The sequence below is a fragment of the Hylaeus volcanicus genome, chromosome 2 (assembly GCF_026283585.1).
Source record: "Hylaeus volcanicus isolate JK05 chromosome 2, UHH_iyHylVolc1.0_haploid, whole genome shotgun sequence".
Lineage (NCBI taxonomy): Eukaryota > Metazoa > Arthropoda > Insecta > Hymenoptera > Colletidae > Hylaeus > Hylaeus volcanicus.
Genome location: NC_071977.1, coordinates 18,287,764 through 18,315,227, shown reverse-complemented (window position 1 = coordinate 18,315,227; position 27,464 = coordinate 18,287,764). Strand labels below are relative to the sequence as shown.

The following is a 27,464-nucleotide window of genomic DNA, read 5'->3' as shown; positions in this document are numbered from 1 at the left end:
TGAATTCATTTGTCTTAACCCATTGATAGGGTTCCCCGCTTACTTGAATGCAATTCACTTGATTTCCTCCTCTTTTCACAAGAGGGGTCAACGAAATAATCGAATCGAGCTGCAGTAGTTCAGTTTTTCATAGACCTTTGACCGAAAACGATCGAGCTCATCAGACACGGTTCTGAATTAAAATCACGTATCAATTGGTCGTTAGAATCCTTGATATTCGGCTTATTCTGATTATACAGCATTCAACGTAAGATTGATTGACTGAGGTCGATCATCGAGACTTCGTCAACCATCTTCGTTTTCCATAATCAATCAGTCGAATAATGCTGAATAATCTTTGGATTCAGTCAATTGATGTATCGAATTATTAACGATTGGTCGAATAGAGTTCAACACGGAACTCAACCAATTATTTATCGTTCTCGACGTGCGTTGGTCGAAAAAGAGTCGTAATATCGAGACTCAAACAATCGTCACGATTTCGAAATTCATACGTCAAGAAAACGACGCGTCTAGGGCAGGAATTTCAGATGCAGCCCTACCGATGAGTCTACTGACAATTCCGAGACGAAACGCACGCACTCCGTAAATTCGATCCATTTGAATCAATCACTCAATATTAATTTGGCGAGTGATAATCCGATTGTTTGTATCCTTTAAAAAAATTTTAGAAGTAAAAGTATGCAACAAATGGAGTGTTTAAATGAATTAAAGAAGCGTAGAACAAATTTGAGCATATTGTATATATATTTAAATATTATTCCGTAATTATGATAGTCGGATAATGATGATAATAATAATAAAAATTAAATAATATTACAATAATTTATTCAAATAATGTAGATAAATAAAAGTATAATTAAAAAAATGTTATATGCAATTTGCATTTAAAAAACAGATTTGTTTAACTTTGTCTGACAACAAGCATGTTCGCTTTTCCGTGACAATATTGCCAGCTCTAGAAAATAGCCTCTCACTGTAGGTTCGGGTTGCTGAAATGCCTAATAAACTTTTGGCCACTGGCGCTAAATGGACAAATCGAATTTCGTTCTCTGTCCACCATTGCAAAATGCAGTTGTCCGTTGGAATGACTTTCTCTGCCATGTACATACTAATTTGCTTGTTCACCCGCAAACATCACTATTCGTCGCGACTGATTAAGATACGAATACATCATCATCGTTCGCTCGATCCCCAAACATTCCACAGTGTTTCGAGTTGACATTACACTCCTCGTAGCTAGCACGCCTATCAAACATTATACACGGCCTGCACATCATAAACCTGGGCAAGCTGAGATCAGTTTCGTCGCCCAAGGTTGCTGCATTTTTTTAAAATGTCGACCAAGTGGCCACATTCTTTAATACTGTCTTTCACCATCAACTGAAAAGAATAAAGTACATGTAGATTTGAAATGTTGACAATACATTAATTTGTTTAACATTTGAATTGCTTGATACTTTTTGCTTACTTGTAATGTGTGAGCAAAACAGGGGATCCTCTCCCACGCATTACATAATCTGATTGCCTTTACAATGTTTGCACCATTGTCGGTGATGAAATATATCTGGTAATTGGTATTGCTGAATCCCCATTTATCCAAAGTATGTCTTAGGTAGTTGTTGATATTTTCACCGGTATGGCATTCACGAATAACAGCAATGTTTAAAGTATAATTGACTAATTTGAAATTATCATTTAAATAATGGACTGTCACGGACATATAATTTTCATTTGCCTGCGATGTCCATCCGTCGGTAGTAAAAGCGAATGAGCGCACTTAAGTAAAAAAATGGAAAAAATAAATACAAATTTTGTATACAATTGAAAAACCTTTTGTTTTAAAAATATTCTAACAGACATTGTAAATAATATAAAATGTTCTACCTTAGAATTAAAACGGTGAAACGTTTCTTGGGAGAATAAACTTATAAAAAAATAATGTTACAAAAATTATTTAGTAACCAGAGGGGTGTGGTACTAGTGCTAATGGAATAATAATAATATTATATATCAGATCGAATAATTTGTCCCAAAAAGAACAGTATCGTGTTAAGAATTGTGGTTTTTTTTTTTTTTTTTTTTTTACAAGTTGGTACCCAAGTTGATACCCATTCAATGTAACTAATTGTATTGTATTGTATTGCTTTATTGAGCGTTAACCCTTAACGGGCTGTTTACGCTTTTCTTACACATCATATAATCCGCTCAACAAAAACTTCCTTATACAACTAGAGTACAAAAATCGTAACCCGTACAATATACATATATCTCGTCAGACTTAAACAGTATTGCATTTGTTCCCTTATATTAAACTTCGATGCGTTACTATTGCATATCTCGTCCCACCACCCAATGGATTGACCCAATGGTACCTGTCTATCCGTTACAACACTCATTCATAATTATCTCTTTCCACACTTATTGTCTAATCTTATTTCTACACATGACTGTGCTAAATCGGTCCATCCCATTCTATCCTTACTTCACTTATTCCTATCCTCCTTCTGATTTCCCTCTTTTTTGCCCTAAGTATCTTATTCCGGTAAAAGAATGGACAGGTATGGCTCTTGCGATTGTTTTAGATCAATATACCTTATCACTAAAATCTTTGTACTTTCTTTCCACCATTATTTATCCGCATAAAAAACTTCAAAAAAGCAAAAAAATTACGCCAAGTTCATGAAAAAGTGGAGGACTTAAAGAGTAATCATAGAAAAATAAAAGATCCCCCTAAAAAAATTCAAGAAAGTAGAAAAAGATGTAAAATCGAAATGAGCAGCCAGTACTTGAAGGTCCTTTCCAGTAAACTGCAAGGTGACACTGTGTAACATAATATAAAATTCTGTGCTTTTCAACTATGCGCAGCTAAAATGCTGCGTTCAACAGTGCAGACGTTCAGACCCTAATGACAACTCATGTAAACTGACTGCTCCACACTTTGGCAGTGAAATGAAGAAGCTAAATAGTGTATCAACCACAAACTGAGACTGTTTAGACATTTGCTTAGATGTCCGTGGCCTGGAAGTCAAATGCTTGGCATGGCCAGGCAAGGTCAAGGTTTTGATGAATAGGAATTATTTTAAAATGTAAAATAATAAAAATGTACTTATATTGTCAGCATTTTAAACTGACAAATTATCTGGAAGCTTGTGAGAGAAAAGGTATCTATGTCAATGAATGTTCTTAGAAATATTTTAAAACACAATAAAATGAAAATGTACTCATACTGTCAAAGTTTTAAATTGAGAAATTATGTGAAAGTCTGCATGAGAGAAAGTAAGGGTATTGATGATCTGAGAATGCTTTGCCTGGCCTTGCCAAGCATTTGACTTCCAGGCCACGAACATCTAGGCAAATGTTTAAACAGTCTCAGTTTGTGGTTGATACACTACTTAGCTTCTTCATTTCACCGTCAAAGTGCGGAGCAGTCAGTTTACATGAGTTGTCATTAGAATCTAAACGTCTGCACTGTTAAACACAGCATTTTAGCTGCGCATAGTTGAAAAGCACAGAATTTTATATTATGTTACACAGTGTCACCTTGCACTTTACTGGAAAGGACCTTCAAGTACTGGCTGCTCATTTCGATTTCACATCTTTTTCTACTTTCTTGAATTTTTTTAGGGGGATCTTTTATTTTTCTATGATTACTCTTTAAGTCCTCCACTTTTTCATGAACTTGGCATAAGTTTTTTACTTTTTTGAAGTTTTTTATGAGGATCTCACTTCTTTTTACAAAGATAATTTGTATAGTGATAACCATATACTTCCCAATACAGTATCACTACACGTAGCCTTTAAAATAATTATTCAATTTACGGCGTCCAAATGTCACAAATACAAACTGACAGGTAATACAGGTTAGAAATGAACGAGCGATGTGAGCGGCAGCCATATTACAATTCCGGCCGACGAGCCCTGCCGACTGATTCCGAGAGTCGACGAATCGACGAACGGCCTTAGCTCCTATTGGCTAAGTGTTGACGAAAACAATAAGAATAAGAGTCAGAATCAGAAGAAAAATCTACAATTTCTGACCGATTCATGACATGATATTAGGATATCTCAGTTGTACATGGACCGAACCGATTTTATGATTTTGGTTTTATTAGAAAGATTACACGAGATTTACATAAGATAAATGCCTTTAAATTTAGAAAATATTGCAGGTGTGATGAGATATTAATGAAGGAAGTTTCAGGTTAGGTTGGAATCGCAATTTTACGAGTAAAAAATACGTGGTAGCGCCAGCGCCAGTGCAGTGTACAGGGTGGTGGAAATTTTGTCATGTACTTGGCGTCAAGACGCTACCGCGTCTCTAGATTCTCCTACAAGAATGGATGTATTTTATGAATTGACCACTGAATAAGTGACGCTGCGATCGTCCAGTAACTAGTTCGAAATTTGGGAGTAAACAATTAAACACTGCTTTAATCGTGACTTAAATATACCTGTATATAGTGAAGCACGAGTTAAGGTTGTGTAGCTGATTCGTGATTCGAGTTTATTTACCTACGATTCATCACATGACCACGCGATTCACTTCGGTGACTTATATAGATAAAACCGCCTGTTTAAAACCAGCTGACAAGATGTTACGTCAGCCAGTCGGTAGCCGTTGCCATTGGACGCACGACGTTATTGCCAGTGTTGGTTATGCCGGGAGTCTGAAATTGTGTACCTTTTTTCTCTCGTTCGAACATATCGCTGAATCATGTCCAAAATTGACGAATATTACTTGACAGTGCTTCGACTAGTTAAAGAAGCTGGCTCGGTAAGTGTCAGTTCCTTTGATAAAATCGATGCTAACACGCGGAAAAAATGTTTTGGAGAATCGAGTTATTCTTAGTTAATAGATACTACGTTTAACGATTTTGCACACAAACATGGATTTCAATAAAATTCTTAGTCAGTATATATATAAATATATACATATATGTTTTGTTTTTGTATTCCCCTCGAACAGGTTTGTGTCGTGTTACTTTATGAAGTATTAATGCATGCTTGCTCGATGTTCAGTCATTCGTTTTAATGATTTGTTTTGAAGTTGTTTTGTTTAACGTAATGTTAATTCTATCGTAAAATCGATCGATATAATATTACGATAAAAACAATTTATTGGGGGATATTATGTATTTGCAATTACTGTAATTTTATAAGTTGGATTGATAATAAATTATATCGACTTCTAATAGGATTTATAGTTACCATGTCCATTGTAATGACTGACCACGTTGTTATCGTTTATGTAACCTATAATGTTAATGTGCATGCTTTACAAATGAATTGTATTATACTTACGTTAAAATTTATGTACAATTACAATTTTCGTGACTTATTTCCGTGATGAAATAAATTGAAATTCTCAACATTAAAAACTTGGAGTGTTACTTAATTACATGTACAAGTGGAAGAATTCTCATTAAATAATTATTAGCTGGTACTTTAAATCTTTTCATTATATTGCTATTTGACTTCTACTTTCACATTTATTTGAGAAAACATTTGTTAACAACGATTTGTTCCATCTCAAGTTTATTTAATTATGTGTAATCGATATGAACAGGCGTAAAAAATACGAAATTAAGGAAAATAATTGAGTTGAATCATATCGTTTACAGATCGTTCGGGAAAAAATTAATCAACCGAAGGATCCGATGATAAAGTCGTGCGAAGTCGATCTTGTTACTGAATGGGATCAAAAAGTTGAGAAATTGTTAGTCGAGGGTATATCTTCGAAATATGCAGACCACAAGTACGTTCTATAATTTATAATATTTAAATAGATGTTTTGTCTTATGTCACAAACAGTTCGGAAATTTCATCATAACGAACAACAATCACAATCTCACGATCAATGTCAATACATATTGCAATCTCCTTCAAAAAGTTTCGGGCTATTTCTTCGATACATATGAACGTGTGGAAAAAGTAGGAAATCCTAATAATTTTTAGAACAAGTGTTGTGCTTTTTTTATTCAGTTTTTGTAACATTATTTTTGTGGACGTTCAGCGAAGTTTTTCAACAGGTATTACATGGTTTTCTTTATCAGGTATTAAATATTTGAATATATGTTGAACAATGTTGAACATTTATTTAATAGATTTTGAACATTGTGTTGATAAATGTGGATGAATTTGGTAGTACATGTTGAAAAAACTTGTTATACTTGTTGAGCACTAATTTAATAAACGCTTAAAATTTTTACTAATCTTAAAGTAAACAATGAATATTTCTGACCTGAAACATAAAGTGCGACGAACTCTGTAGAATATAATTTGATCTTATCCATCGAAACCTTCGATTCGTTCTATCCCATTAAGCTCATTATTGCGTGCTTATAACCCATAAGGGGATAAGAATGGTTACTAAGGGTTCCGTAGTATGTTTAACTGGAATTTTCCATTAGTATAACGTTCTAGAACAATCGAAATAATTTATTTGTATTCCAAAAATATGCCGATTTAAAGGGGGCGAAAAATATCATTCATTAAAAAACCAGACAGAAATGAAATTAGCATTAAACAAGTTGAATAGTTTGCGCTGTATGATCTATTTCGTAATATTTTTAACTATTAATTCCATTTTGTAATTGCTTGTTAATAAAGACTTTAAACTTGGTTTAATAAAAGATACAAATTTTCCTGTTAAATGTTGATAAATTCGTTAAACAAAAGTTAAAAGTTTCGTTATTGAACGTTGACAAAAATTGCAATTAAAAAAAAAAAGATGTAATTATGTGGCATTGTATTTGATGAAAATGTCTGTGTAAAATTTTAAGTGAAAACATACATTTTTCCAGATTTATTGGCGAGGAAGAGAGTTCACTTGGGAAGAAGATTGAACTAACGGACGAGCCAACATGGATCATCGATCCAATCGATGGCACGATGAATTTCGTGCACGGTTTACCGCACACTTGCATATCAATTGCGTTACTTATTAATAAAGTTGCTGAAATTGGAATCGTTTATAATCCGATTTTGGAACAACTATTTACTGCCCGCAAGGGTCAAGGTGCATTTTTGAACGGGGCACCCATTCAAGTCTCTGAAGTAACTGGTAATTAAATTTTATGTTGTTCAATAACACCTTATCAATAATCGCATTAACTTGCGTTTACCTTTTGAACTTTAAAATAATAAAATCGTTTAAAAATTAAAGCTATATTTACAAAGTTTACATATATACCAAATTGAAACGAATTACGCTTTATTTTTCTAAAGAATTGCGCAAGGCACTCGTAATGATGGAAATGGGCACAAGCAGGGATCCTGAAAAAATGAAAATTGTATTGGAGAATGCAAACAATCTTACTCCAAAAGTTCACGGGTAAAACGTTTTCGATTTGAGATTGGTCGTTTATTTTACTTAGACATTGTTTTATGATCTCTATTAAAGAGAATTTTGTTCTTCTTGTTATATTGCTTCAGAATACGAGCTTTGGGATCTGCAGCTTTAAACATGTGCATGGTCGCTCTAGGCGGAGCGGATGTTTCGTTTGAATTCGGTATTCACGCTTGGGATATTGCAGCTGGTGATATTATTGTAAGAGAAGCTGGTGGTGTGTGTATAGATCCGGCAGGTAATTAATGCATGTTACAGTTATTAGTTATTTTGAAGATAATTAATGTATGATGTATAATTATTTTATTACAATAATAAATTATCTAGATTCAGTGATTTTACTTTTTCTTAATGCTTTAATTTTAGGTGGTCCATTTGATGTCATGAGCAGAAGAGTCTTGTGTGCAACAACAATGGACTTGGCTCAGGAATTAGCTAAAGTATTGGTTCAGTATTATCCCGAACGCGACTGAAAATCTTAAAATAGATATAAATAAATAAACCCAAAACTCAATAATTAAAAATTGAAGTGATTCTGTATTTAATGTACGTATAATTTGTATTATGTACTTCGTTTCGTCATATATCGAAACGTAATTTTAATCTTGTTCAAACCATGACAATTTTTTCCTTTTTCGCAGGCATTTAAGGTTTATAAATAGAAAAATACATATAAATGTTTAAAGAATGTACTTATATTTTACATAGACGTTTGAAACAAAGATGACAATATATCCAAGAGATGTATTATAAATCTAAATTTCATATAAATTACATATTCATGATAAAAAAAAAATGCTAACAATGTTAAATATTAACGAAAGGGATATTCTATGGCTGTAAATGTGATTTGCTCTTTACATCTAAATATAAAATACTATATTAAAATGTAACATGAAATAAACTTAATTATCCCGCTAAATATATGTGTAATTTGTTCTGATCATTGTTTCCGTGTTACACTTTTCGAATTACATGTCACATTATAGTACTTTTTGCATCTAAAACTTGTTCACTGTATTCTAATTATTTTCTAAGATTTTTGTATTTAGCAATCTGAAAACTGAAGGCCATAAATATTAGTATTATGTTATTTTTAATATAACTTAAGTATTTTGTTTTAATTTAATGTAATAATTTGTAATTCTCACGCATATGTACCTTACCTGTTCACATACTTACGATTTCATTAATTTCAACGAAACAAGACAAACCTTCCTGCTGATATAAATTTAATTAAATATTCGGCGATCCTTTCGGCGATAGGCACCATTTTAATACAGTTGTCAAGCTGCAGCTGCGACGATCTCACGCCATTTCCTTCATCATTGCTTTCCATCAACTGATTTCATCACCTCTTCCATTGCCTCCCCTCCTCACAGGGAGGGCTACAAGTGAAACATTACCAAATTGCCAATTAGAAAACTGTAAACTAATCTAAATTTCTGTGTATTCATTTTATTTCTGTATTGAAATGTGCCCGAAATATCTATTTCCCCCCTTTGATATCTCAATTTAACCAAGTTTATTCTTTATTTTTATAGCTATTGACAGATAAGATTGAAGTACTCAAGTGCTCCATTTTATATAGTAATACAATAATGCAAGTTTAATATCTATCTTTTTATCACCTTTACGAGTATAACTTTGTAATTTACTATTTAAAATGATATATGATGATCTAAATCTGTATGAGTGTAAAATTTTATCTACATCCAAGTAGAACAGACTAAGTATGATTGTTACAACGACTTGAGTTTGTTTGCGATGCAATATGGAGGTTCTGATTGTCTATACAGGTCGTTTAACGAAAAACGGATATACTAAATATCCCATAAGGCAGTCCCCCAAGAATACCTTGCAACGGGATCGGCGTTAAAAGCCCACAAAGGTCCACTCGCGCTTAACGATGCTTTGAATCGAAGACTCATCTGAAACATAAGCAGCCTCGTACAATATTGCCAGGTAAAAATGCATACCATGAACCATTCAAACAGCATTGACGTTCTGTTGTATCTTACTTAAACGAACAACTCAATATTAAATAAAAGGAAAAAAAATAAAATTTAAGAAGCTACGATGCGAAATCGTATGCCGTAAACAGATATCTGTTAAAATCAAATTATACAAATTTTAGAAGATAATAAACACGATCGCTATTAATATGTTAATATCGAGTGTTAAATTATTTTCGTTCATATATATATATACGTAATGCAATATTCACTGGTAAATATTTGTAACTTCTATTTCTCAGTGCAAATATATACATTATTATATTTTCATATTTCTTTACATTGATATCTAAATAAATGCAAAGTTAGACGTAAAAATAATTATCCATGATATTAAAGATCGAACAGTAAATGAGTGTTAACATATCGACTTATTTTACAGCAGTTCCTAAAACACACGTTGTCCTATTATATCTCGTTACTAGATAAAAACAGATTACATTTTTTTTGTCATATGTTATTTATGGATTGAAATACGTCTACGGTGCGTGCTTCTAATTGCACGAGCAGCGCGCGAATAGACTGAAAGTATAAAATACAGGGCTCGTTTCTCATTCTTTTAAGCATGTGTCGTTTTATTTCAGTCACCTACTTATTATACAATTTGTTTTCTTCTTCATTAGTACAAGACTCCTTGTTTTACTAGAACTTCAATGCCGTACCGGCACTGAAGAAGAACAACAAAAAACTGTTCGTGAACCGGTACGATCAATCATCAGATTCGTATGTTTCACAATTTCACAAACACGGAATCCCCTTGTCGCGAACGTAAACGCATTATCAATAATGATTTATGATATAATAATTTATACGAGATATTATTATTGTTCTTAAAGAACTCGCGCTTTTTTTTATTTATTTATTTTTTTTTAATCGAAAGATGAAGAAAAAGAAAAATACTATGTACCACCATTATGCTAAGTATCGATGGCCAGTGCTGAAAGAGGCGGTCACTTTTCCCAGTTCATATCGTCCACGGAAGAGAATACGATTACCACGTAATTCAGCGAGCCTCTTCTTCTAGCGTCATCGTTGATTTATTATTTATAGCTGCTGTGCACAGAGAAAGAGAAGAAATAAACCAAATCTAAGCGAAACTTGTATTCAAAAATTTACACGCAAAAAAGATTTTTACGCCCTGATACACTACATTGTTCCGAGTCGTACAAATATGTCGCTTTTTGCGTTGGTAAATGCATCGGTGAACTCCAATGTCTTATTCATCGTTCGTATTGGTTATAATTATTATAAAAATATTGCACTCTATTGACCTGCAATAGTTATCATTCATTAAATAATACAGTTCAGATTGATAGAGTACAATGTCATGCGTTTGATTAAAATTCATTTGTTTCCCTTGTATGTTTGTGTGTGTGTATATATATATATATTTCCAAAAGTTTTTTCATTATTATTGAGAAGGAGCGAGTGAAACGTGAAATTTTGCACCGCCTCTTTCTGCTAAAACGGATACAGGACACAGTCAATATAAGGAGACACCGCCTTATGTTAGTATGTTTTATAGTATACAACGAATCGTTAGCGGTGTCATTTCAAACATTTTGCAAAGTTACGTTAATGAATTCTCCGATGTGGAAGGACCCCGGACAGGGTTACCTAGATCTTTTCTTGTATAAAGGGATGTGCCAGGGCATGGTTCACAGTGATTCTCTTTCCCGCGTCCAACATCAACGTTCGCTCCAAGAGGTCCTTCAGTTGCCCAACCTTTCTATTTTGTTCCGGCGGCAAGGAGTTTCCACCTAACTCAGCGGTAAGGTCACGAGTGGCAGATAACGTTGACATCACGACAACTTTTTCCTAAAACCACAGATATTCAGAATTCTATAGTTCGTGACGACTAGAATTTTAATACAACAAAACGTCGATCATCGGAACACAAATTAAACATTTGTCTAAAGCATAACAAGCCCAACACTAACAATGTGTACATTGAAACACGTATCTGTCGTATGTAAACAATTTTACTAATTTCGTATTAAATTACATCTCTCAAATTATTTTATTTCCTGTTGTTTTTTCATGTGATTGAAACTTTAGTTTTCTTAGACTAACTACCCAAAAAATTGTTTTATGGAACAAATTTGTCTCTTTATTAGTTTAAATAATGGACGTTCTACTGTATTAATTTATAAATATGTAAAACCATTATACACTTACCACACGGCAAAGAACAGGAATGGAAAAAAACGGTAGAAAGACAACTTACCCGCTCTGTGACCTTATCAACTTCATGATAGAGGAAATTGCAGTTTGTGTCAAAATGCTGGTCCTTGAATGTGCCTTTCCTAATCAGTTTATTAGGCATTTTGCCTTTTAGGTCCATGAAGAATTTCAACATTTGGTTGTTTGTTTTGCCCGAGAACATTATTTTTCCCGTGTACAATTCATATATGGTGCATCCCACGGACCACATGTCAATGCCGAAATCATACGGTATACCAAGAACTAGAAAATGGCAATGTTAACTTCCAGAACGTGGCAATTGTTACTACATCTCTATGACAGTGGAGATCTCCCCAATATGGGTGTCTGTCACACAGTTTCCGTTAATATTTACAACATATACTATACATGTATATGCGACTAATATAATGTAGCCGCTACAGAATTATTTATTCAGATTAGATATATATATATATATATATTTTTGATTCCTTTACGCCAATGTTTTCCAAAAGTGGGAGGCGCAACCTCGAAGGGGGTGGGAGTGGTGGTTCATTCCAAAAGGATGAAGAAAAAAAATTTTTAATATAAGGACGTATAGATAACCTAAACGTCAGATTGTATTACATTAATCATCGAAAAATAACAATATGAGTATATTAATCTTGCATAATTTTAACTTTTTCTGTGACTAATTCTATAAAGAGAACTAAATTTCTAACTAATATTCATCCATTACATCTATCAATACCATTGAGAAATTTAAATATAATCTCGATTTAGAAATTCTTTTGTTAATAAGGCGACGCCTTCCAAAAGATTTGGAAACCACTGGTTCATGCCATGTTCTTAAAGGACATAGTGCACGGCTACCAAAAGCTAGTTTAAAGTAGAAAAAGTGGTGAGTAAGTAGAGGTTAATCTCTTGAGTTTTTGAATCAACTGAATTTTAGAAATTACTCTTAGAAACATGTTATGTAAATTAATAAATAACTCAAGAGATTGGCATAATTGTTCAGTCTAAAAAATATGTATTTATCTAGTAATGAAAATATGAAATACTTACTAATTTCGGGTGCTCGATAAAATCTTGATACTAAGTATGGTGTTATTTCATTCTCGTGAGCATGGGATGCGGATCCGAAATCGCAAAGTTTCAATACTAACTTGCTTTCACTGACTAGAATGTTATCCGGTTTGATGTCAGCATGCAGAATATTTGCACGTTTTAATAACTTGAGAGCAAGGAAAAGTTGCTGCGTATACGATCTTACCGCTTTAACATGTAAACCAACGTCTTTCCCATATTTTTTTAAAACCTAAATAAATTTATATAATAAATATAATAATTAGTAACAGATATTCGAAGTAAGACACTTAGGATAGACCATCCGAATATCTCATTTACTTTCGTTAGTAGTTAAATTGTAGGTTAGGTATAACCATGTATTTGGTTAAATAAGTTAATCAGGTCGTCTGTCTTAAGCGCCTCAGACCTGTATAATGTTATTTTTGACAGAAGTAGCGATAAAGAATACCTACCTCTCTTAAATTCATAGCTAAAGGTTCAAAAACCATACATAAATGATTTTTGTGAAAGAAATGCCTAAAAAGTCGTAAACAATGAAATCTATCTTCTGGATCTGCATCATTCAGTTTTCTAAGAATTTCTAATTCCTTAAGGCCAGTTCTATGCCTGAAATGACAAAAAAGGATACGTTTAATTGATTGTTGATTTATACTGTAGGGGAGCAAGATATATAATATAATTACATTATTTCATTATTCCTGATTATTTTTACAGCAACATCCAAATTGCCTCTAGCGCTGTCTCTAGCTCTTACAACATTACTAAATACACCTTGACCCGTGTATCCGTAAACGACATATCGCGAATCTAACGTTTCGCCCACTCGTACTCTAGAAATACAATTAAATTTATAATTCAAATATTATACGAAAGTTATAAACAAAACATGAAGGGTAGATAATTTACCTATAATATCCTTCTGCATCATCCCAATTGTCCGTTAAACTTGGATTATCTGGTCCACCTTGTCGCTTACCTTCGACAGTGGGACTCTGCGTAAAAGAGTAACATTTTAAATAAACTTGAATAATGTATACGAACTTCAATAAAAAATAAGGGATTATAAACGTACATTAAAATCGCCAATGTTATCTGCTTCAGCGAACATATCCCATTCGTTTGACTTTTTCGCGTTAAGTTTTTCGTCTGGTTTAATTTTCTCTATTGTTTTTAGATCGTCAATTTTGTCAATATCTTCTAATGGCGCGTCTTCAAATCTAGACTTTCTTTTTTTAACTGGTTGCGGTGACTTTGGTTTTTCAGGTAATGGTGGGGTATGACTTTCTGATGTGGATTCATTATTATTAGATGGGATTTCTATTGACTTCTGCGATACGTTTGATTGGCTTTCTGAAGGTGGAGTAGCAGGAACAGTGTTTATGTCCCCAGACATGTTTGAATCTTCATTTGGACCGCCTAACCTCTACAAAAAAAAAAGAACAAAAAATATAATTATAAGAATTGTTTGATTGTTTGGAATAAATGAATTCATGAGTAGCATCCATCTATACCAAAAATATAGATGATACTTAGTAATTCACATACTTTGAGAAGTTCTTCTCTTTGTTTTCTTCTACGTTCTATAATTGCTTCCTCATCTTCCTCTTCTTCAATATCAATGTCTTTGATATCTTCTTCACTCGAAGTTTCCGAATGTTCAACTTTGAGTCCTTCAGATAAAGAGTCTTTATATTTATCGCTACGTTCCCTCTTACCATTCTTTTCTCTATCTCTATCGTGGTCTCTAGCATGCTTGTCCCTGTCCCTTCGACTTCGAGACAACGACCTCGAGGGTTTGTACCGATCGTTGCGATCTCTATCCAGCCTACTTCTAACAGGACTACGAGATCTTCTTATACTTCTCGAGCGTTCCCGAATTCTTTCGCGATTTCGACTATCACGTCGATCTCGTAGATCATTACGATCACGACTGCTTCGACCATCTCTGTGCCGATCTCTGCTAGCATGGCGCTCTCTGCTGTCCCTTTTATCACGACTATGCCGATCTCTACTGGAGGGTCTATCACGGCTACGACGATCATGACTAGCAGGTCGATCTTTACTCGCATGACGATCTCGACTGCTTTGCCGTTCTCGGCTTCCCAATCTATCGCGACTGTCGCGTCTCGACGCAGAAACTTTATCGGACCTATCTACGGGTTTGTAATCATTACGAGATCTAGCATTATTATGATGATCTACATCTCGCCGTCGATCTTCTTCTCTACAATCGAATATTAAAATATAGTTGGACTCGCTACAACTTTACCCGCTACAATGTCTATAAGGGTCTTCTAAATTTAGCGCCTTGAAAAATGTATCATTTTCAGAAATCTTTTTAAAAGAAAAAACAAGCCGAATCAAGTTCACATTTGATACTTCAGACATCCTATAATTTTTAAAAATATAAAAAATTCGAATTTTTTAAACCTCTAAAATGAGAAGATCCCTTATGTCTGAAGCCTCCATAAGTCGAACGGTTATTCATTTCCCTTCGTAAATCTTTGATAACTAAAGAAATAGTAATAATTACTGTTCGAATTTGTATAATTGACCAAAATATAATTTCTGTCTCCTTTGCATTCTGTTATTATGAATTCTAGATCAATTTTATCAATGTCAATACTGAATTTGTTTACAATATTTAAAATATTTTGTATTATTCTGTAACTTCGACTTATCGAGGTGTGACTTGTATTTCTATTAATATTTTACTTTCAACTTACCGTCTGTCTTGTTCTCTTTTACGTGATTCGTCTCTTTTAATAGAATCTTTACGCTTTTCATCTTCTGACCTTCTTTTATTATCATCTTTCCGAGGATCCTCTCTATGCCTATCGCTTGGTTTCCGTACTTGCCTGTCATCTCTCCTATTATCGTCCCTCCTTAATTCTTCTTTAGTACGTACTTTATCCTCTCGTCTCCTGTCAGAATCTCTTCGTTTGTCTTTATGGTCATCTCGACTTCTTCGATCTCTGCTCATATCGACTACAACGCGTCTTTCAGGTTTTGTTATTTTTTTACGTTCCCTACTGCCAGATTTGCTTCTAGCTCGTTTCTTAGGAGGTATATTGTCATTTTCGCTATCATCTTCAACAAGTATAACATCAGGTGTTTCCGTAGCTTTAACTTCATCTTGTTCTGGTTCTTTATCCTCCTTTTCAGATTCATCCGATAGATATTGTACTAAACATGCTTGTAACCGTTCCTGTGGAAGTATTGGACTATGATTAGAAGTCCTCTTTCTTATGTGCAAAACTTTTGAGCAAAGACATACCTTTTGTTTCATTAACTCCTCAAGATCAATATCATCTTCAATGATTGTACAGTCTACTTCATCTGAATCTAAATCTATTAATTTTTCATCTTCACTTTCTTCTGTAGAAACCACTTCTAGTAACGAATTTTTCACTTTGCCATTAACACCAACATCTTTTTGAATTGTTCTAGGTGGTTTTTCTTCCAAAGATCCATTTTCGACCTCTTTTTCCTTTTTGGGTCGCTTATGTTTCTTATGTCTTTTCCTAAAATATTAAATTTGATGATATTTTCAGTAATTAAGTCTGGACATTAAATACGAATAAAATATATATTGGACATACCGTTCTTGCCGATCAATTTTTCCATCTTCTCTTTCAATTATTTTGTCTTTCTTATGCTTGTGATGCTTATGCTTTCTTTTCTTTTTCTTTCTTTGGTCGTTCAACATGTCAGATTCAGAATCTATACCAACAATATCTCTCTTAGACTCTAAACATTCTAGATCTGACGTACTGAAACATAATTTTAAAATTAATTGATTAAAGAAGATGATAAGAGATATATGATGTTCATTTACTCAGTTCATTAACATATTACAGTCAAATAGGACCTTCAATCTCATAAAGTAAGTCATACTTTACGAACTACAATTATACAATTTCCAAAAGCATAGATTAATATAACTAATTTCCTTTTCATTTACAATTACTTTAAATGTGATCCACGTGATATAATAATTACCCAGATACAATCCAGTAGAATTGAGCGGGATCTATTGCGAAATACTAATGTTGTAAGACACAAAAATTAGGTTACTTTTTCTTAATGAATCCACACTAAAAATCGTAGTATAAGAAAAATACCATTTGTCGAGTAATTCACTCAATCATCTTACGTAATACAAAAAGAAAAAAAGATTTTTTAAATGTGTACGAAATTTATTCCGAAAATAAACAGAAGATCACGTAAGTATATGCGATGTAAACAGACTACCTTACGTATCTTTTTGTACACCGAAAGCGATGATTTCGTAACCAATGTAATTATGCTTGTTGAAATTTACGACTTACCCCATGCTTATACTTGGTAAATTATTGTTAAGAAAAAAACTACAGAATCACTGCACAAAACAACTACACGTATATATGAACTCTTTAATGGGCCGCCATCTTGTATGCTCGATCGTGTTATTTCGAGATATCACGGTAAGGCTTCGAACTATCGATAACAAAGGGTTGCTTCCGGTTTCTGTATTCGCGTGTCTTGTAAAAGTATATTTATGATATAAAACTTTTTCTAAGTTTAACAATTTTTAACAATTTTGACAATCTACAAACATGTACTTACAACTAGTGAATGGAAGAATGACATTTAACATTCAACGATACTTTTTTATTGAAAGTTTACAGCAAATTTTACACAAATAAACGAATTTCCTCAAACAAAGACATAGAAATTAGTAATGTACTCAACAAGACGAATCTAACGACATATCACACGTCAAAATCGGTGAACGGGCCGTTTGCTAGAAATACGCCATTTTTTTTTAAAACAATCGAACCGCGATTATTATTAATATTTAAGGGAAGTATACGCGATCGCGACGAAAGTTCGTTTGAATAATCGTTCGTGTCCGTCGCAGTCTTTAACAATCTTGGATGATCCTTCGGTTGGTACAGATCCCGCGATCGCGAGTGCGCGTCTCATGTCCGTCATATTTATTTCTGTCTAATTACTAATTTTCTTGATTATCGATAATCGTAGCTAGGTATTGCATCGAACGAAGTCATTGCTTCCGCCGTGGGAACCTTTGTTTTAAGTCACGTCGCTAGAATATGAGTTAGGGTAAATTGTAATAAGCAATACTGGAACAAAAAAAGTGCAAGTAGTTCGACAGGACTATCACTCAAATAAAGGAAATCAAATCAAATCAAATCAAATCAAATAGTTCGGCATATTCACCGCTAGATGGCTATTTATTTGAGCGAAAATAGCGGGAACCCATAAGAGAAACTGTGACAATTTAAAATTTATTCTTCATTCTTAAATCACATAGTATTTATTTATGGAAGTATTTATACAATTTAATACGTTTAAATAATTTCATCGGTGTATTTTTAATAATGAAATCATTTAAAAAAATTAAATAGTGAATGTAAAGCAAATAGATAATTTCTACATATTTAAAAGGAAGGTATGGTATTTTTCATATTACATACTCATATATTAGAATCAGATTTTTATTTGGCTTGAGATACTTCCCACGTTTATATTATTTTAAGGATAAAGATTATTTTATATAAAACGGTGAGATGAACATCTGTCGATACACTTATCTTTCATGAATACACGTGTTGCACTGCGATAGTAAGCAAATATTATTAAATGGGGTAAAAAGAAACATTGTATATATAAAATGCAAAATAAATTATTTGAACAATTATCGTAAAATGTATAGTATATTAGATATGGAGCTATAGTGCTTCTGCATCACTATTACTGAGAGCAACGACGGTGAAGCACATTTCTTCCGGATCACGAGCCATATATTCCTTACAAACACGTGCAGCATCTTCTAATAATCTCTCGGGACAAGTTGGGCCATGATTAATAGGTGCAGGTTTACGTCCATCTAATAAAATATTGTTACGCGACTAGTATTTTTTATACTAAAACTATTATATCAACCGTTATTAACAATAATTTAATTATTATTCTTCTAATATTATTTATTTCAAAACATCTACTAAAGTTACCAATGTAAAAATATTTACCCAATTCATACAACACTCCATTTTTGTGTATAAATGCCACAAAGTGATGGTACACAGGTGTCTCCACACTTGGTGCCTACAAAACATATTTGGTAACGTTTTTTTTTATATAACAAATTACATAGCAAGCATAAGTATCATACCTCTGTCTGCCCTTCTTGTGCCAATTCTTTATGCGTACCACTAATTTCATATGAAGACATTAAAACTTCACCACACTCCGCAAAAGAAAGATTTTTTGATTGCTCTAAGAAAGTTTTTAGAAAACCATCCTGAAGATTTATGCTGCAAAAATGGAAAAGCATAAACTATAGTATTTTACTTAAAGTAAATGTAATTTTGTATTTTCAATCATCAGTTTACCTGTCTAGATTATTTGCAACACTATGTATTAATGCAATTGTTCCACAAGCATTATGAATACATTGTTTCATGTGAAAAACATCTGGATCTTTTGGTTCTGAAGGAACTTTATCACTTTCTTTAACATCTTCTTCTACATCTTCTAGTTTATCATCCTTTTAGAAACATAAAAACATAATGCATATTAGTATATGGTGCTTTAAACAAATATAATTATATAGTTTTAATTTTAAACCTTTTTAGATAAAGGATAAAGTAATATAACTGCCAGAACTGGTTTGGGTACAAGTGCTAATAAGTCTGGTTCCAACCCATAGACATCAATAATGCTCCATTCTTTTGGTACACCTAGTTTATGCAAGAACTGTAAACAAATAAACGATCTATAATTCGGCTTAGTAACCAACAAATTATTAACGAATTTGTTTTAACAGAAAAGAAAATTATTCTATTTATGTAAAAATATCTTATGATTCTAAAAATATATATTCACGATACATATGAAGGACACATCGAAGAGTAGAATCAACAATTGAAAGTCATGGTCATTTACCTTTGTCATAACCTAAAACAAAATAGAAATAATTAAGTAATATAACAAAACCTGTGTATTTTTAATTTAGAAATATAAATTCTTACATCTGGATTTGATTCCAAAGGTATCCAGGTAGTCATTATGTACTTTCGTATTTATTGGGTTTGTCGGCAAATTGAGCGGTTTACAAACAGTTTACAAACTAAAGGGTGCGCAGGAGACCCAGCAAAACTCCGAGTTGACTTCAGCGACAGTTGCGGAAAAAGTAGGAAGCTCTAGGACAAAGATAGATAGATCCTTGTCTCTCCAATGATGCTGTGACAGAGAGGGAGATACAACAATCGCAGTAGAGACAAAGACAGAATGATGTCAAACGTTTGTAATTTTCCAAACAGTTATTGTAATTTTATGAGGCGAGGAAGCGACCTTTCCGGCTGTTTTTTTTAAAACTGTTCCTTATAAAATTCCGCTGCGGGGGATAGTTACACATTTTGCAAATTCGCTTTTGAAACATGCTAAAAATACGTTCAAAGGCAGAAAATTTTTTTTCTTTCAGTTTTTTCCAAAAAACACTTGACGAGACGATAGATTTACTTTCCCTGATTACGAAATGCATAATTATTATATGTTTTTTTCATTATTGTGCTTGAAAAACGGGAAAAACTATCTAGTAGTTCACCTACTTTCCGTTGGTGGCGCCAGTTTGTCTCCTGCGCACCTGTTCAACAAGAGTTTAAAAAAAAACTATTGTCAATTACAGATTATTACGGTTTACAACAATACAGTTATCGAAAGATCTTTATCTTCAAAATTTAATTATTATTTGTACTTGAATTGCACCACGACAAGCTTGCCGAATGTTATTCCCAGTTAAAAGCTCTCGAGCTTTGAGCCATTGATAGAACGTTATTGGCTACTGTCAACATGTTTTAAACAAGCGAAATAATTGATAACGAAATTATCAGTTTGTTTTTATGGAATATTTGATATGTTTTACATTTAACTCAGCGTAATTACTCTTATTCGTTCTTTATCCGTTGCAACAGTTATTTATAGTCTTTGTTTGAAAAAGTCTGGGAAAGTACCAAATATTTCTTTTACCTTACGTATAATAATAAATTAAAACATAGTAAAGGATTTATAAAATAATTAATTAACTATATAATATAATTATATTAACTTTACCATTTACTTATGAATAATCTTTCCAATTAAACAGCGTATGTATATATACTTAAAATTTTCTTTTAAATTAAACAACCAATAATAAAGGAACATATTAACAATATTTGTCTAATTTAATTTAATATCAAACGATGTAACAAAGTTATAGACTAATTTTTGTATTGTTAAATAATAAAAGAATAACTACTCTTATTAGTTATACGTACAAAATATTTTCAGTAAATACTGGACATATAATGATTCTACACACTTATATTCTACTGATTCTTTGCATACTGTGTGCATCAGTAGAAAAGCAATATATCGTAATAAAATCAGAAGATAGTCGTGAATTATTCTGGACCCGAGAAGCAAAGTCATCTAGATATTTACCATCATGGGATAGTTTAGACAGCCGACCACTTCCAACTTGGTATGACAATGCAAAATTTGGCATTTTTATTCATTGGGGTGTCTTTAGTGTCCCTAGTTTTGGTTCAGAATGGTTTTGGAATAATTGGAAAGGTAACTTATTTTCTTATTTATTAATTTGTATTTTATAATTATAATAAGACTTGTCTTTTTTTTTTTAAATTAATGCAATTTAATATACTGCCAGACAAAAGAAATCTGAATTTATCATTTTTAGAGGAAAAAGGTAGTACCAAATATCATGATTTTATGAAACAAAGATATCCACCACAGTTTACGTATCAGGATTTTGCTCATGAATTTACTGCTGAATTTTTCAATGCCACCAAGTGGAGTGAATTATTTCAAGCTTCAGGTGCAAAGTACATTGTATTAACAAGTAAACATCATGAAGGATACACACTATGGCCTTCAAAATATTCCTTCAGCTGGAACTCCATGGATGTAGGACCACAAAAAGATCTTATAGGTATTAATCATTTTTAAGTTTTGTGTTTACTATTGTTGACAATTAGTTTCATGTTAATTACTAATAATTTTTAAATCAGGTGAATTGGCAATGGCAATTAGAAGTTCAACTGATTTGAGATTTGGTCTCTATCATTCATTGTATGAATGGTATAATCCTCTTTACTTGTTTGATAAAGAAAATAATTTTACAACAGAGATTTTTGTTAAGCAAAAAATAATTCCTGAATTACACGAGTTAATAAATAAGTATAAACCAGAAATTATATGGTCAGATGGTGATTGGGAAGCATCAGATAATTACTGGAAATCAAAAGAATTTTTATCTTGGTTGTACAACGAAAGTCCAGTAAAGGATACAATTGTTGTTAATGACAGATGGGGTAGAGATATACCATGTCATCATGGTGATTTTTATACATGTACCGATCGTTATAATCCCGGTAAACATTAAAATTTCATATCAATGCAATAATCAAAGTTTATAACTTCATCCATTTTTTACATAAAATTATTAGGAATACTACAACCGCATAAATGGGAAAATTGTATGACTATCGATAAAAAATCATGGGGATTTCGTAGAAATGCTGTTTTGTCAGAATACTTCACTTTACCAGAATTGGTAAAAGAGTTAGTAATTACAGTAAGTTGTGGAGGAAATTTATTAATGAATGTTGGACCAACCAAGGATGGTATTATTTCTCCAATATTTGAAGAAAGACTCCGTGGAATGGGTATGATTTTAATACTTACATTCTATTTAGAGGATAGTATATTAAAATGTTGTTTATATTCAGATCAGAACGCAAAATTTAAATTATTCAAAAATAGTTCAATAAAGTGTAATAAGAAAATAATTTTGTAATAGGTGATTGGCTAACAATAAATGGAGAAGCTATTTACGATACTAAACCTTGGATATGGCAAAATGATACTCTAACTGGGAGCGTTTGGTATACACAAAGCAAAAACCAGAAACAAATTTATGTGCTAATTCTTAGTTGGCCAGACAATGGAAAATTATACTTAGGATCGCTTAAAGTACCTAGTGACACACAGATTTTCTTGCTTGGATGTGCACAACCAATTTTGGTATGTTACATAATAAACTATGAATTTAAAATTACTCCAATTGACATGATTTGTAACTAATATGGAATGATAAATTTTAGTGGGTAAATGAAGGTGAACATGTTACTATAGCCTTACCACCACAATTCCATAAAGGACAACCAGCTTGGGTATTAAAAATAAAACAGAAGTAATATATAATGTCTTATACATGTATGAAAAAAAGTAATGATTTTTAAAATGCCTTTATTTTATTACAAATAATATATTTTATATGGATCATAAAAGAACTTATATAAATTATGCAGTATTATTTGTCCCCTTTTGTGATTTATAAATGGATTAAAAAATTATACATTGCAAAAATGTAATATTAATTATGATATTTATTTAAATATCATTGCATTATGTAATAGAAAATCAGAAACTCTGCTGACATTTACTTATCAGTAGATTGAATGTAGAGTGTTATCTGCTGAAATATTCAATACAGATCTTTGCCAAATCCAATTCGTAAATGCTGCTCCCGAACGCTGTTACCTAGGCTACTTTTGTTATATATATTATATAATATGCATATTTATTGAAGTTGAGCCACTTCATATAAATAAGCTCCAAGTAATTTAGTCTAAAACAAAAGTAATATATACTTATTGAATTTTAGTAAAATAATTATAACAGAGTTAGACATTAATAGTGCTATTATAAATTTAGTCAGAAGATTTATCACTATTAATGTTTAATCAATTACTAAAATTAATCGTTCACGACGATTGACTATTAAATTAATAAATTATTTCTCTGGCATTGCATTATAATTAATGTATAATAAATCATGACATTGATGTAATTTTTTGTCATTCAATTATTAGTCGCTTGCGACTATCATGTATTACATTAATAGTTATTCTTCAATGCTATTACACCACTGAATAGTCAAGTGCCGTGAGCGATTAACGCGATCATCCATTTCAATTGTAATTGTCATTTCTTACCAACATTAAATTTTCCTCAAGACTCTAACAGACTATATTGTTTAAACAAAAAGTACTTACACCTTCGATATAATTTCGGATGTTTAACTTTTCATTTTGAGAATGTGCTCCATCATCACCAGCACCAACTGGTAAAAGTAATACATTTTTGCCTGTTACTTCTTGGAATGTTAAAGTAACTGGAATCGAACCACCTTCACGCGATAAATCAGGCTCCACTTTATAAACATGTTTGGTTGCTTTTCGACCAGCTATGTAATGTGGATGATTGGGATCTTCAGTCCAAGGTTTTCCTCCATGACCCAGATTAACATTCATTATATTTGGACTACCTCTAGCAGCCCATTTCTTCTTTAAATATGCTGTTACTTTCTCAACAGTATCATCAGGAGTCATGTTTGGTACTATCCTAATTGAAAATTTGCCAATAACTTTTCTTGGAATAACGGTCTTTGCACCTGGTTCACTAAATGCACCCTCTATACCATGAAGTGATAAACTGGGTTGTCTCCATCGATGCATTAACAATTGAATCTGAAAAAATAATAAAACGCATTAATACTTATACTAATAAAAACATTTAATGTCATATCATAAACACATACTTTGTCTTCATTGTGAGCCAATCTACCAGCTCCAACGGACTTCTTAAATTCGGGTACATCAAATTCTATTGTTTTATAGGTTGCCAATTCTTCTTTTGTAATTTCAGCAACATTCTCATAAATACCATCAATTAAAATTTTTCCATTAACATCAACCAATGTATCTAACAAATAAATCAAGTCTGCCATTGCTTCATACACAGTTCCACCAAATGTACCACTGTGTAGATCTTTAGCAGCACAAGTTACTTCCACTTGGAAGTAACAGATACCTCTTAAGCCATATGTGATACAGGGCTTAGTGGTACCCAACCAGTAATTATCAGATATACACACATAATCAACACCTTGCAAAAATGTATCTTTACGTGCCCAAAGAAGATCATCTAAACCTTCGCTACCACTTTCTTCCATACCTTCAAAAACAAACTGTAATAAAAAAAAATAATTAATAGAAAGAAGATAAAAAAGGAAAGTCAATCAAATTTGAATAATTACTTTAAGATTGACTGGAATATCAAGCCCAATAGCTTTGTAAGCTTGCAGTGCATGTATCCAACAAAGTACAGGACCTTTATCATCTGTACTTCCACGTCCAAATAATTTTTCATCTTTCTCTACAAGAGTAAATGGTTCTGTGTCCCAACCATCTTCTTTTAATGCAGGTTGAACATCTAAATGCCCGTATATAAGAACAGTTTTTTTCTTTGAATCAGATCCAAGAGTTCCTAACAAAGCAGGAGGAAGGGGAATTTCACTTTTGTCTGGAAGTGTTTGTTTCCCTAATTCTACTAACTCTGTAGTAGCTCCAAGATCCTTTAATCTAATTTCTGCCCATTTCATCATTCGAACTATTTCATTTCTATGATCAGGCCATGCAGAAACAGATTTTATAGCTACTGCCTCTCGTAAATTATTAATATATTCTGCTTTATGCTTATCAATGTAACTAAAAATTAAGTAATAATTATTTTAGAATAAAATTAATAATGTTATAAATGCATTAAAATGAAATAAAATTTTGTATGTATAAAGTAACTGAATATTGTTGAAATACCTGAACAAATTTTTCAACGGTGCTGGAATTTCAGAAGCCATTTTTTTATTTTTACTTAAGTCAGATAGTATTCCCAAAGGTAATCAACAGACTAAAGATATATTCTGTGAACACATGTAGTAAATTAATCAGTTTTATCTTGTTTTATCTTGTTTTATCAAGTACAGAATGTTTTTTCAAGTAGTGACACATATATTTTGAGTTTGATCAAAAATGTTTTAGAATATGATATATATATATATATATATATAACAATTGGATTACATGATATATTATAAAATAACCAATCAATTTTCCTTGAAGTGGTATTAAACTTATAATGAATTATTATTAACTTAATTTTATTTGATAATTAAGCATGATTACGATTTCCATGGAATCACTATTTGACTGTGCTTTTGTTTAATATAATTTATCAGAAAAATAATACCAGAAACTACAATTTTCTATCACATTTAGTTTAGAAGTTATGTAGATGCCTTTAAAGTTTGATAACATCATATTTATAATGAATATAATTTATAAACTAAATGTAATTGAGAACTGTAGTTTGCAGAATTGTTTTTCTGATAAATTAGATTAAATAAAAACACGGTCAAATGCATTGAAACTTATTCATATACATTCACTGGGTGGCTATGATGGATATGATTATTCTTTGAAAGATTTGGGTTTGGGTTTAACTAAAATTAAGAAACAATGTTAATTGTTGAAATGAAGAATAAAGTTATTGAAATATCAACCTCCTAATTCTGATATCGTACGATCCTGAACGAAAAGTCTAGTTCTATCCTTGTCTAAAAAGGCGTCAGATTACTAAAATCGATTTCCGATCGATTTTACGACCTCACAAGATCCCTACCAGTGACTAATACTATCAAATACCACATGATAAATAGACTATAATAAATAGACTGCGGAAATTTATGCACGATAAATATATAACACGCATATGACATTCATGCACGAAAAATATGGAAAATATGCAAGATATATATAAAATGTAGTATAATAAGGAATATATTAGTATGTTACAGAATATCCGCTATATACGCATATATAAAATACTTTTCACAATTATTCCGATACATTATAGTTCGCGTGACAATAAATTACAAGTATTTTCTCCAAATTTTTCTGACATAATTGATCTACATATACGCGGAGAATGGCCCTTTTACGTCACACGAAGTAACCGGTGCGTATTTTAATTTACTCTAATAAAATACTTGAAATCTTCGATCATGTAGAAAATCCTACATTTCTTTCTAAGGTAGTATTACATATTTTTCTAATTTTTTCACCGCGATCACCAGGTATATTTTTTAAATGTATTATACTATACATATATATTCCGATTGAATTTTGCGATAAAAGCTTCTATCATCGTTATCATTATTATCGTTGTCATTAATAAGAAAATTGGAATCGTTTTTGATCCAACTTAGTATTAATGCTTTTCTACTTTTTCTAACTTTTGGCATTTTTAAAAAAACCAAGAGACTTACTTTTCCACGAAGTGAAGTATTCGAATTTCAAACACAAACTGTCACATCTAACGCTTGATTAGCAATTCGAGGTTACAGAAATTCATATGGCCTGTATTTATGTGAACAGTATACAACGATACTTATGATACGAAAGTTTGCTGATAGACGAAAGTATGTAATTTGTCGAAAATAGATATTTCACATAAGCACGGTAAATAACATACTCAAAACATATTATTGTATATGTTTTTAAACAGAAATCACGGTATAATCTTTCTTACACCGTGATACAAATATACAAAGCATATGTATTATGCAAAAAATGTATTTTTGTAGTACTCTAATAAAAAAACAAATTTCTGTCCAGGCCCCATTCTTTTAACTGTTTCCTATAAAAATATGCATTTCCATAAACTTCCGCAATCTAATGATAATTCTTGCTTTATCTAAAGTAGAGGTAAAATCATACTTACTAACCATAGTACACATACACATTCTCCTTTATGTTATCACTGGTTATCACCAAAATGTTACAAAGTCAGAACCAAAACCATAAAACCGACTAAGACAACCTACATAGAAAAAAATAATAAACCGGATTAGCTCT

At 32.1% G+C, this 27,464-nt stretch overlaps 5 protein-coding genes across 25 annotated transcripts; 2 read left to right on the top strand and 3 right to left on the bottom strand.

The window, feature by feature from the left end:
- Nucleotides 1-4,568: 4,568 nt before the first annotated feature.
- Nucleotides 4,569-8,718, top strand: LOC128872369 (inositol monophosphatase 1-like). The gene is made up of 7 exons (XM_054114987.1): nucleotides 4,569-4,777; nucleotides 5,625-5,758; nucleotides 6,807-7,066; nucleotides 7,231-7,336; nucleotides 7,438-7,589; nucleotides 7,718-7,897; nucleotides 7,993-8,718. The coding sequence occupies exons 1-6, from the start codon at nucleotides 4,718-4,720 to the stop codon at nucleotides 7,822-7,824; spliced, it is 819 nt and encodes a 272-aa protein (XP_053970962.1). The 5' UTR covers nucleotides 4,569-4,717; the 3' UTR covers nucleotides 7,825-7,897; nucleotides 7,993-8,718.
- LOC128872362 (serine/threonine-protein kinase PRP4 homolog) lies at nucleotides 8,027-17,116 on the bottom strand. 16 transcript variants are annotated; one of them, XR_008456162.1, is made up of 16 exons: nucleotides 16,971-17,116; nucleotides 16,242-16,412; nucleotides 15,917-16,163; nucleotides 15,366-15,847; nucleotides 14,185-14,863; nucleotides 13,712-14,062; nucleotides 13,546-13,631; nucleotides 13,323-13,469; nucleotides 13,092-13,245; nucleotides 12,616-12,868; nucleotides 11,594-11,832; nucleotides 10,984-11,184; nucleotides 10,517-10,637; nucleotides 10,274-10,419; nucleotides 9,209-9,282; nucleotides 8,027-8,739 (listed from the first exon to the last, which is right to left on the bottom strand). XR_008456162.1 is itself a non-coding variant. In XM_054114969.1 (12 exons), exons 1-12 carry the CDS (start codon nucleotides 16,973-16,975, stop codon nucleotides 10,984-10,986), a joined length of 3,015 nt encoding a protein of 1,004 aa, XP_053970944.1. In that variant the 5' UTR covers nucleotides 16,976-17,116; the 3' UTR covers nucleotides 10,183-10,983. The 16 variants fall into 16 exon arrangements, 1 of the variants encoding a protein (XP_053970944.1); XR_008456163.1 differs by having other exon boundaries at nucleotides 10,274-10,416; XR_008456159.1 differs by having other exon boundaries at nucleotides 10,517-11,184.
- Nucleotides 17,117-18,124: 1,008 nt separating this feature from the next.
- Nucleotides 18,125-19,813, bottom strand: LOC128872370 (ubiquitin carboxyl-terminal hydrolase). The gene is made up of 7 exons (XM_054114988.1): nucleotides 19,677-19,813; nucleotides 19,591-19,602; nucleotides 19,273-19,401; nucleotides 19,038-19,192; nucleotides 18,818-18,959; nucleotides 18,675-18,750; nucleotides 18,125-18,532 (listed from the first exon to the last, which is right to left on the bottom strand). The coding sequence occupies exons 1-7, from the start codon at nucleotides 19,710-19,712 to the stop codon at nucleotides 18,375-18,377; spliced, it is 708 nt and encodes a 235-aa protein (XP_053970963.1). The 5' UTR covers nucleotides 19,713-19,813; the 3' UTR covers nucleotides 18,125-18,374.
- A 451-nt stretch (nucleotides 19,814-20,264) lies between these two features.
- On the top strand, nucleotides 20,265-22,951 carry LOC128872368 (alpha-L-fucosidase). 3 transcript variants are annotated; one of them, XM_054114986.1, is made up of 7 exons: nucleotides 20,265-20,581; nucleotides 20,977-21,261; nucleotides 21,386-21,637; nucleotides 21,717-22,079; nucleotides 22,155-22,373; nucleotides 22,508-22,731; nucleotides 22,812-22,951. In XM_054114986.1, the coding sequence occupies exons 2-7, from the start codon at nucleotides 20,994-20,996 to the stop codon at nucleotides 22,902-22,904; spliced, it is 1,419 nt and encodes a 472-aa protein (XP_053970961.1). In that variant the 5' UTR covers nucleotides 20,265-20,581; nucleotides 20,977-20,993; the 3' UTR covers nucleotides 22,905-22,951. The 3 variants fall into 3 exon arrangements, with proteins under 3 accessions (XP_053970961.1, XP_053970960.1, XP_053970959.1); XM_054114985.1 differs by having other exon boundaries at nucleotides 20,266-20,792; XM_054114984.1 differs by having other exon boundaries at nucleotides 20,266-21,261.
- On the bottom strand, nucleotides 22,940-27,430 carry LOC128872367 (cytosolic non-specific dipeptidase). 4 transcript variants are annotated; one of them, XM_054114979.1, is made up of 6 exons: nucleotides 27,335-27,430; nucleotides 25,368-25,471; nucleotides 24,809-25,259; nucleotides 24,311-24,739; nucleotides 23,766-24,239; nucleotides 22,940-23,338 (listed from the first exon to the last, which is right to left on the bottom strand). In XM_054114979.1, the coding sequence occupies exons 2-6, from the start codon at nucleotides 25,406-25,408 to the stop codon at nucleotides 23,291-23,293; spliced, it is 1,443 nt and encodes a 480-aa protein (XP_053970954.1). In that variant the 5' UTR covers nucleotides 25,409-25,471; nucleotides 27,335-27,430; the 3' UTR covers nucleotides 22,940-23,290. The 4 variants fall into 4 exon arrangements, with proteins under 4 accessions (XP_053970954.1, XP_053970956.1, XP_053970955.1 ...); XM_054114981.1 differs by having other exon boundaries at nucleotides 27,331-27,376; XM_054114980.1 differs by lacking the exon at nucleotides 27,335-27,430 and adding an exon at nucleotides 26,876-27,126.
- Between the last annotated feature and the right edge of the window lie 34 nt (nucleotides 27,431-27,464).

What these genes read in the sequence shown, in the direction of transcription:
- LOC128872362 (XM_054114969.1), bottom strand. An exon ending in AAAAGAGAACAAGACAGACG is followed by an intron (nt 14,864 to 15,365) that starts GTAAGTTGAAAG and finishes ATTCGATTGTAG; the next exon opens with AGAAGAAGATCGACGGCGAG. An exon ending in ATAACATTGGCGATTTTAAT is followed by an intron (nt 13,632 to 13,711) that starts GTACGTTTATAA and finishes TCTTTTACGCAG; the next exon opens with AGTCCCACTGTCGAAGGTAA.
- LOC128872369 (XM_054114987.1), top strand. Translation starts at nt 4,718, where the DNA reads ATGTCCAAAATTGACGAATATTACTTGACAGTGCTTCGACTAGTTAAA. An exon ending in TAGTTAAAGAAGCTGGCTCG is followed by an intron (nt 4,778 to 5,624) that starts GTAAGTGTCAGT and finishes TATCGTTTACAG; the next exon opens with ATCGTTCGGGAAAAAATTAA. An exon ending in TGTGTGTATAGATCCGGCAG is followed by an intron (nt 7,590 to 7,717) that starts GTAATTAATGCA and finishes CTTTAATTTTAG; the next exon opens with GTGGTCCATTTGATGTCATG.
- LOC128872368 (XM_054114986.1), top strand. Translation starts at nt 20,994, where the DNA reads ATGATTCTACACACTTATATTCTACTGATTCTTTGCATACTGTGTGCA. An exon ending in ACCACAAAAAGATCTTATAG is followed by an intron (nt 21,638 to 21,716) that starts GTATTAATCATT and finishes TTTTTAAATCAG; the next exon opens with GTGAATTGGCAATGGCAATT. An exon ending in AGAAAGACTCCGTGGAATGG is followed by an intron (nt 22,374 to 22,507) that starts GTATGATTTTAA and finishes ATTTTGTAATAG; the next exon opens with GTGATTGGCTAACAATAAAT.
- LOC128872367 (XM_054114979.1), bottom strand. Translation starts at nt 25,408, where the DNA reads ATGGCTTCTGAAATTCCAGCACCGTTGAAAAATTTGTTCAG. An exon ending in CCGTTGAAAAATTTGTTCAG is followed by an intron (nt 25,260 to 25,367) that starts GTATTTCAACAA and finishes CTTAATTTTTAG; the next exon opens with TTACATTGATAAGCATAAAG. An exon ending in ATATTCCAGTCAATCTTAAA is followed by an intron (nt 24,740 to 24,808) that starts GTAATTATTCAA and finishes TTTTTATTACAG; the next exon opens with TTTGTTTTTGAAGGTATGGA.
- LOC128872370 (XM_054114988.1), bottom strand. Translation starts at nt 19,712, where the DNA reads ATGACTACCTGGATACCTTTGGAATCAAATCCAGAT. An exon ending in TTTATCCTTTATCTAAAAAG is followed by an intron (nt 19,193 to 19,272) that starts GTTTAAAATTAA and finishes TGTTTCTAAAAG; the next exon opens with GATGATAAACTAGAAGATGT. An exon ending in CACAAGAAGGGCAGACAGAG is followed by an intron (nt 18,751 to 18,817) that starts GTATGATACTTA and finishes TATGTTTTGTAG; the next exon opens with GCACCAAGTGTGGAGACACC.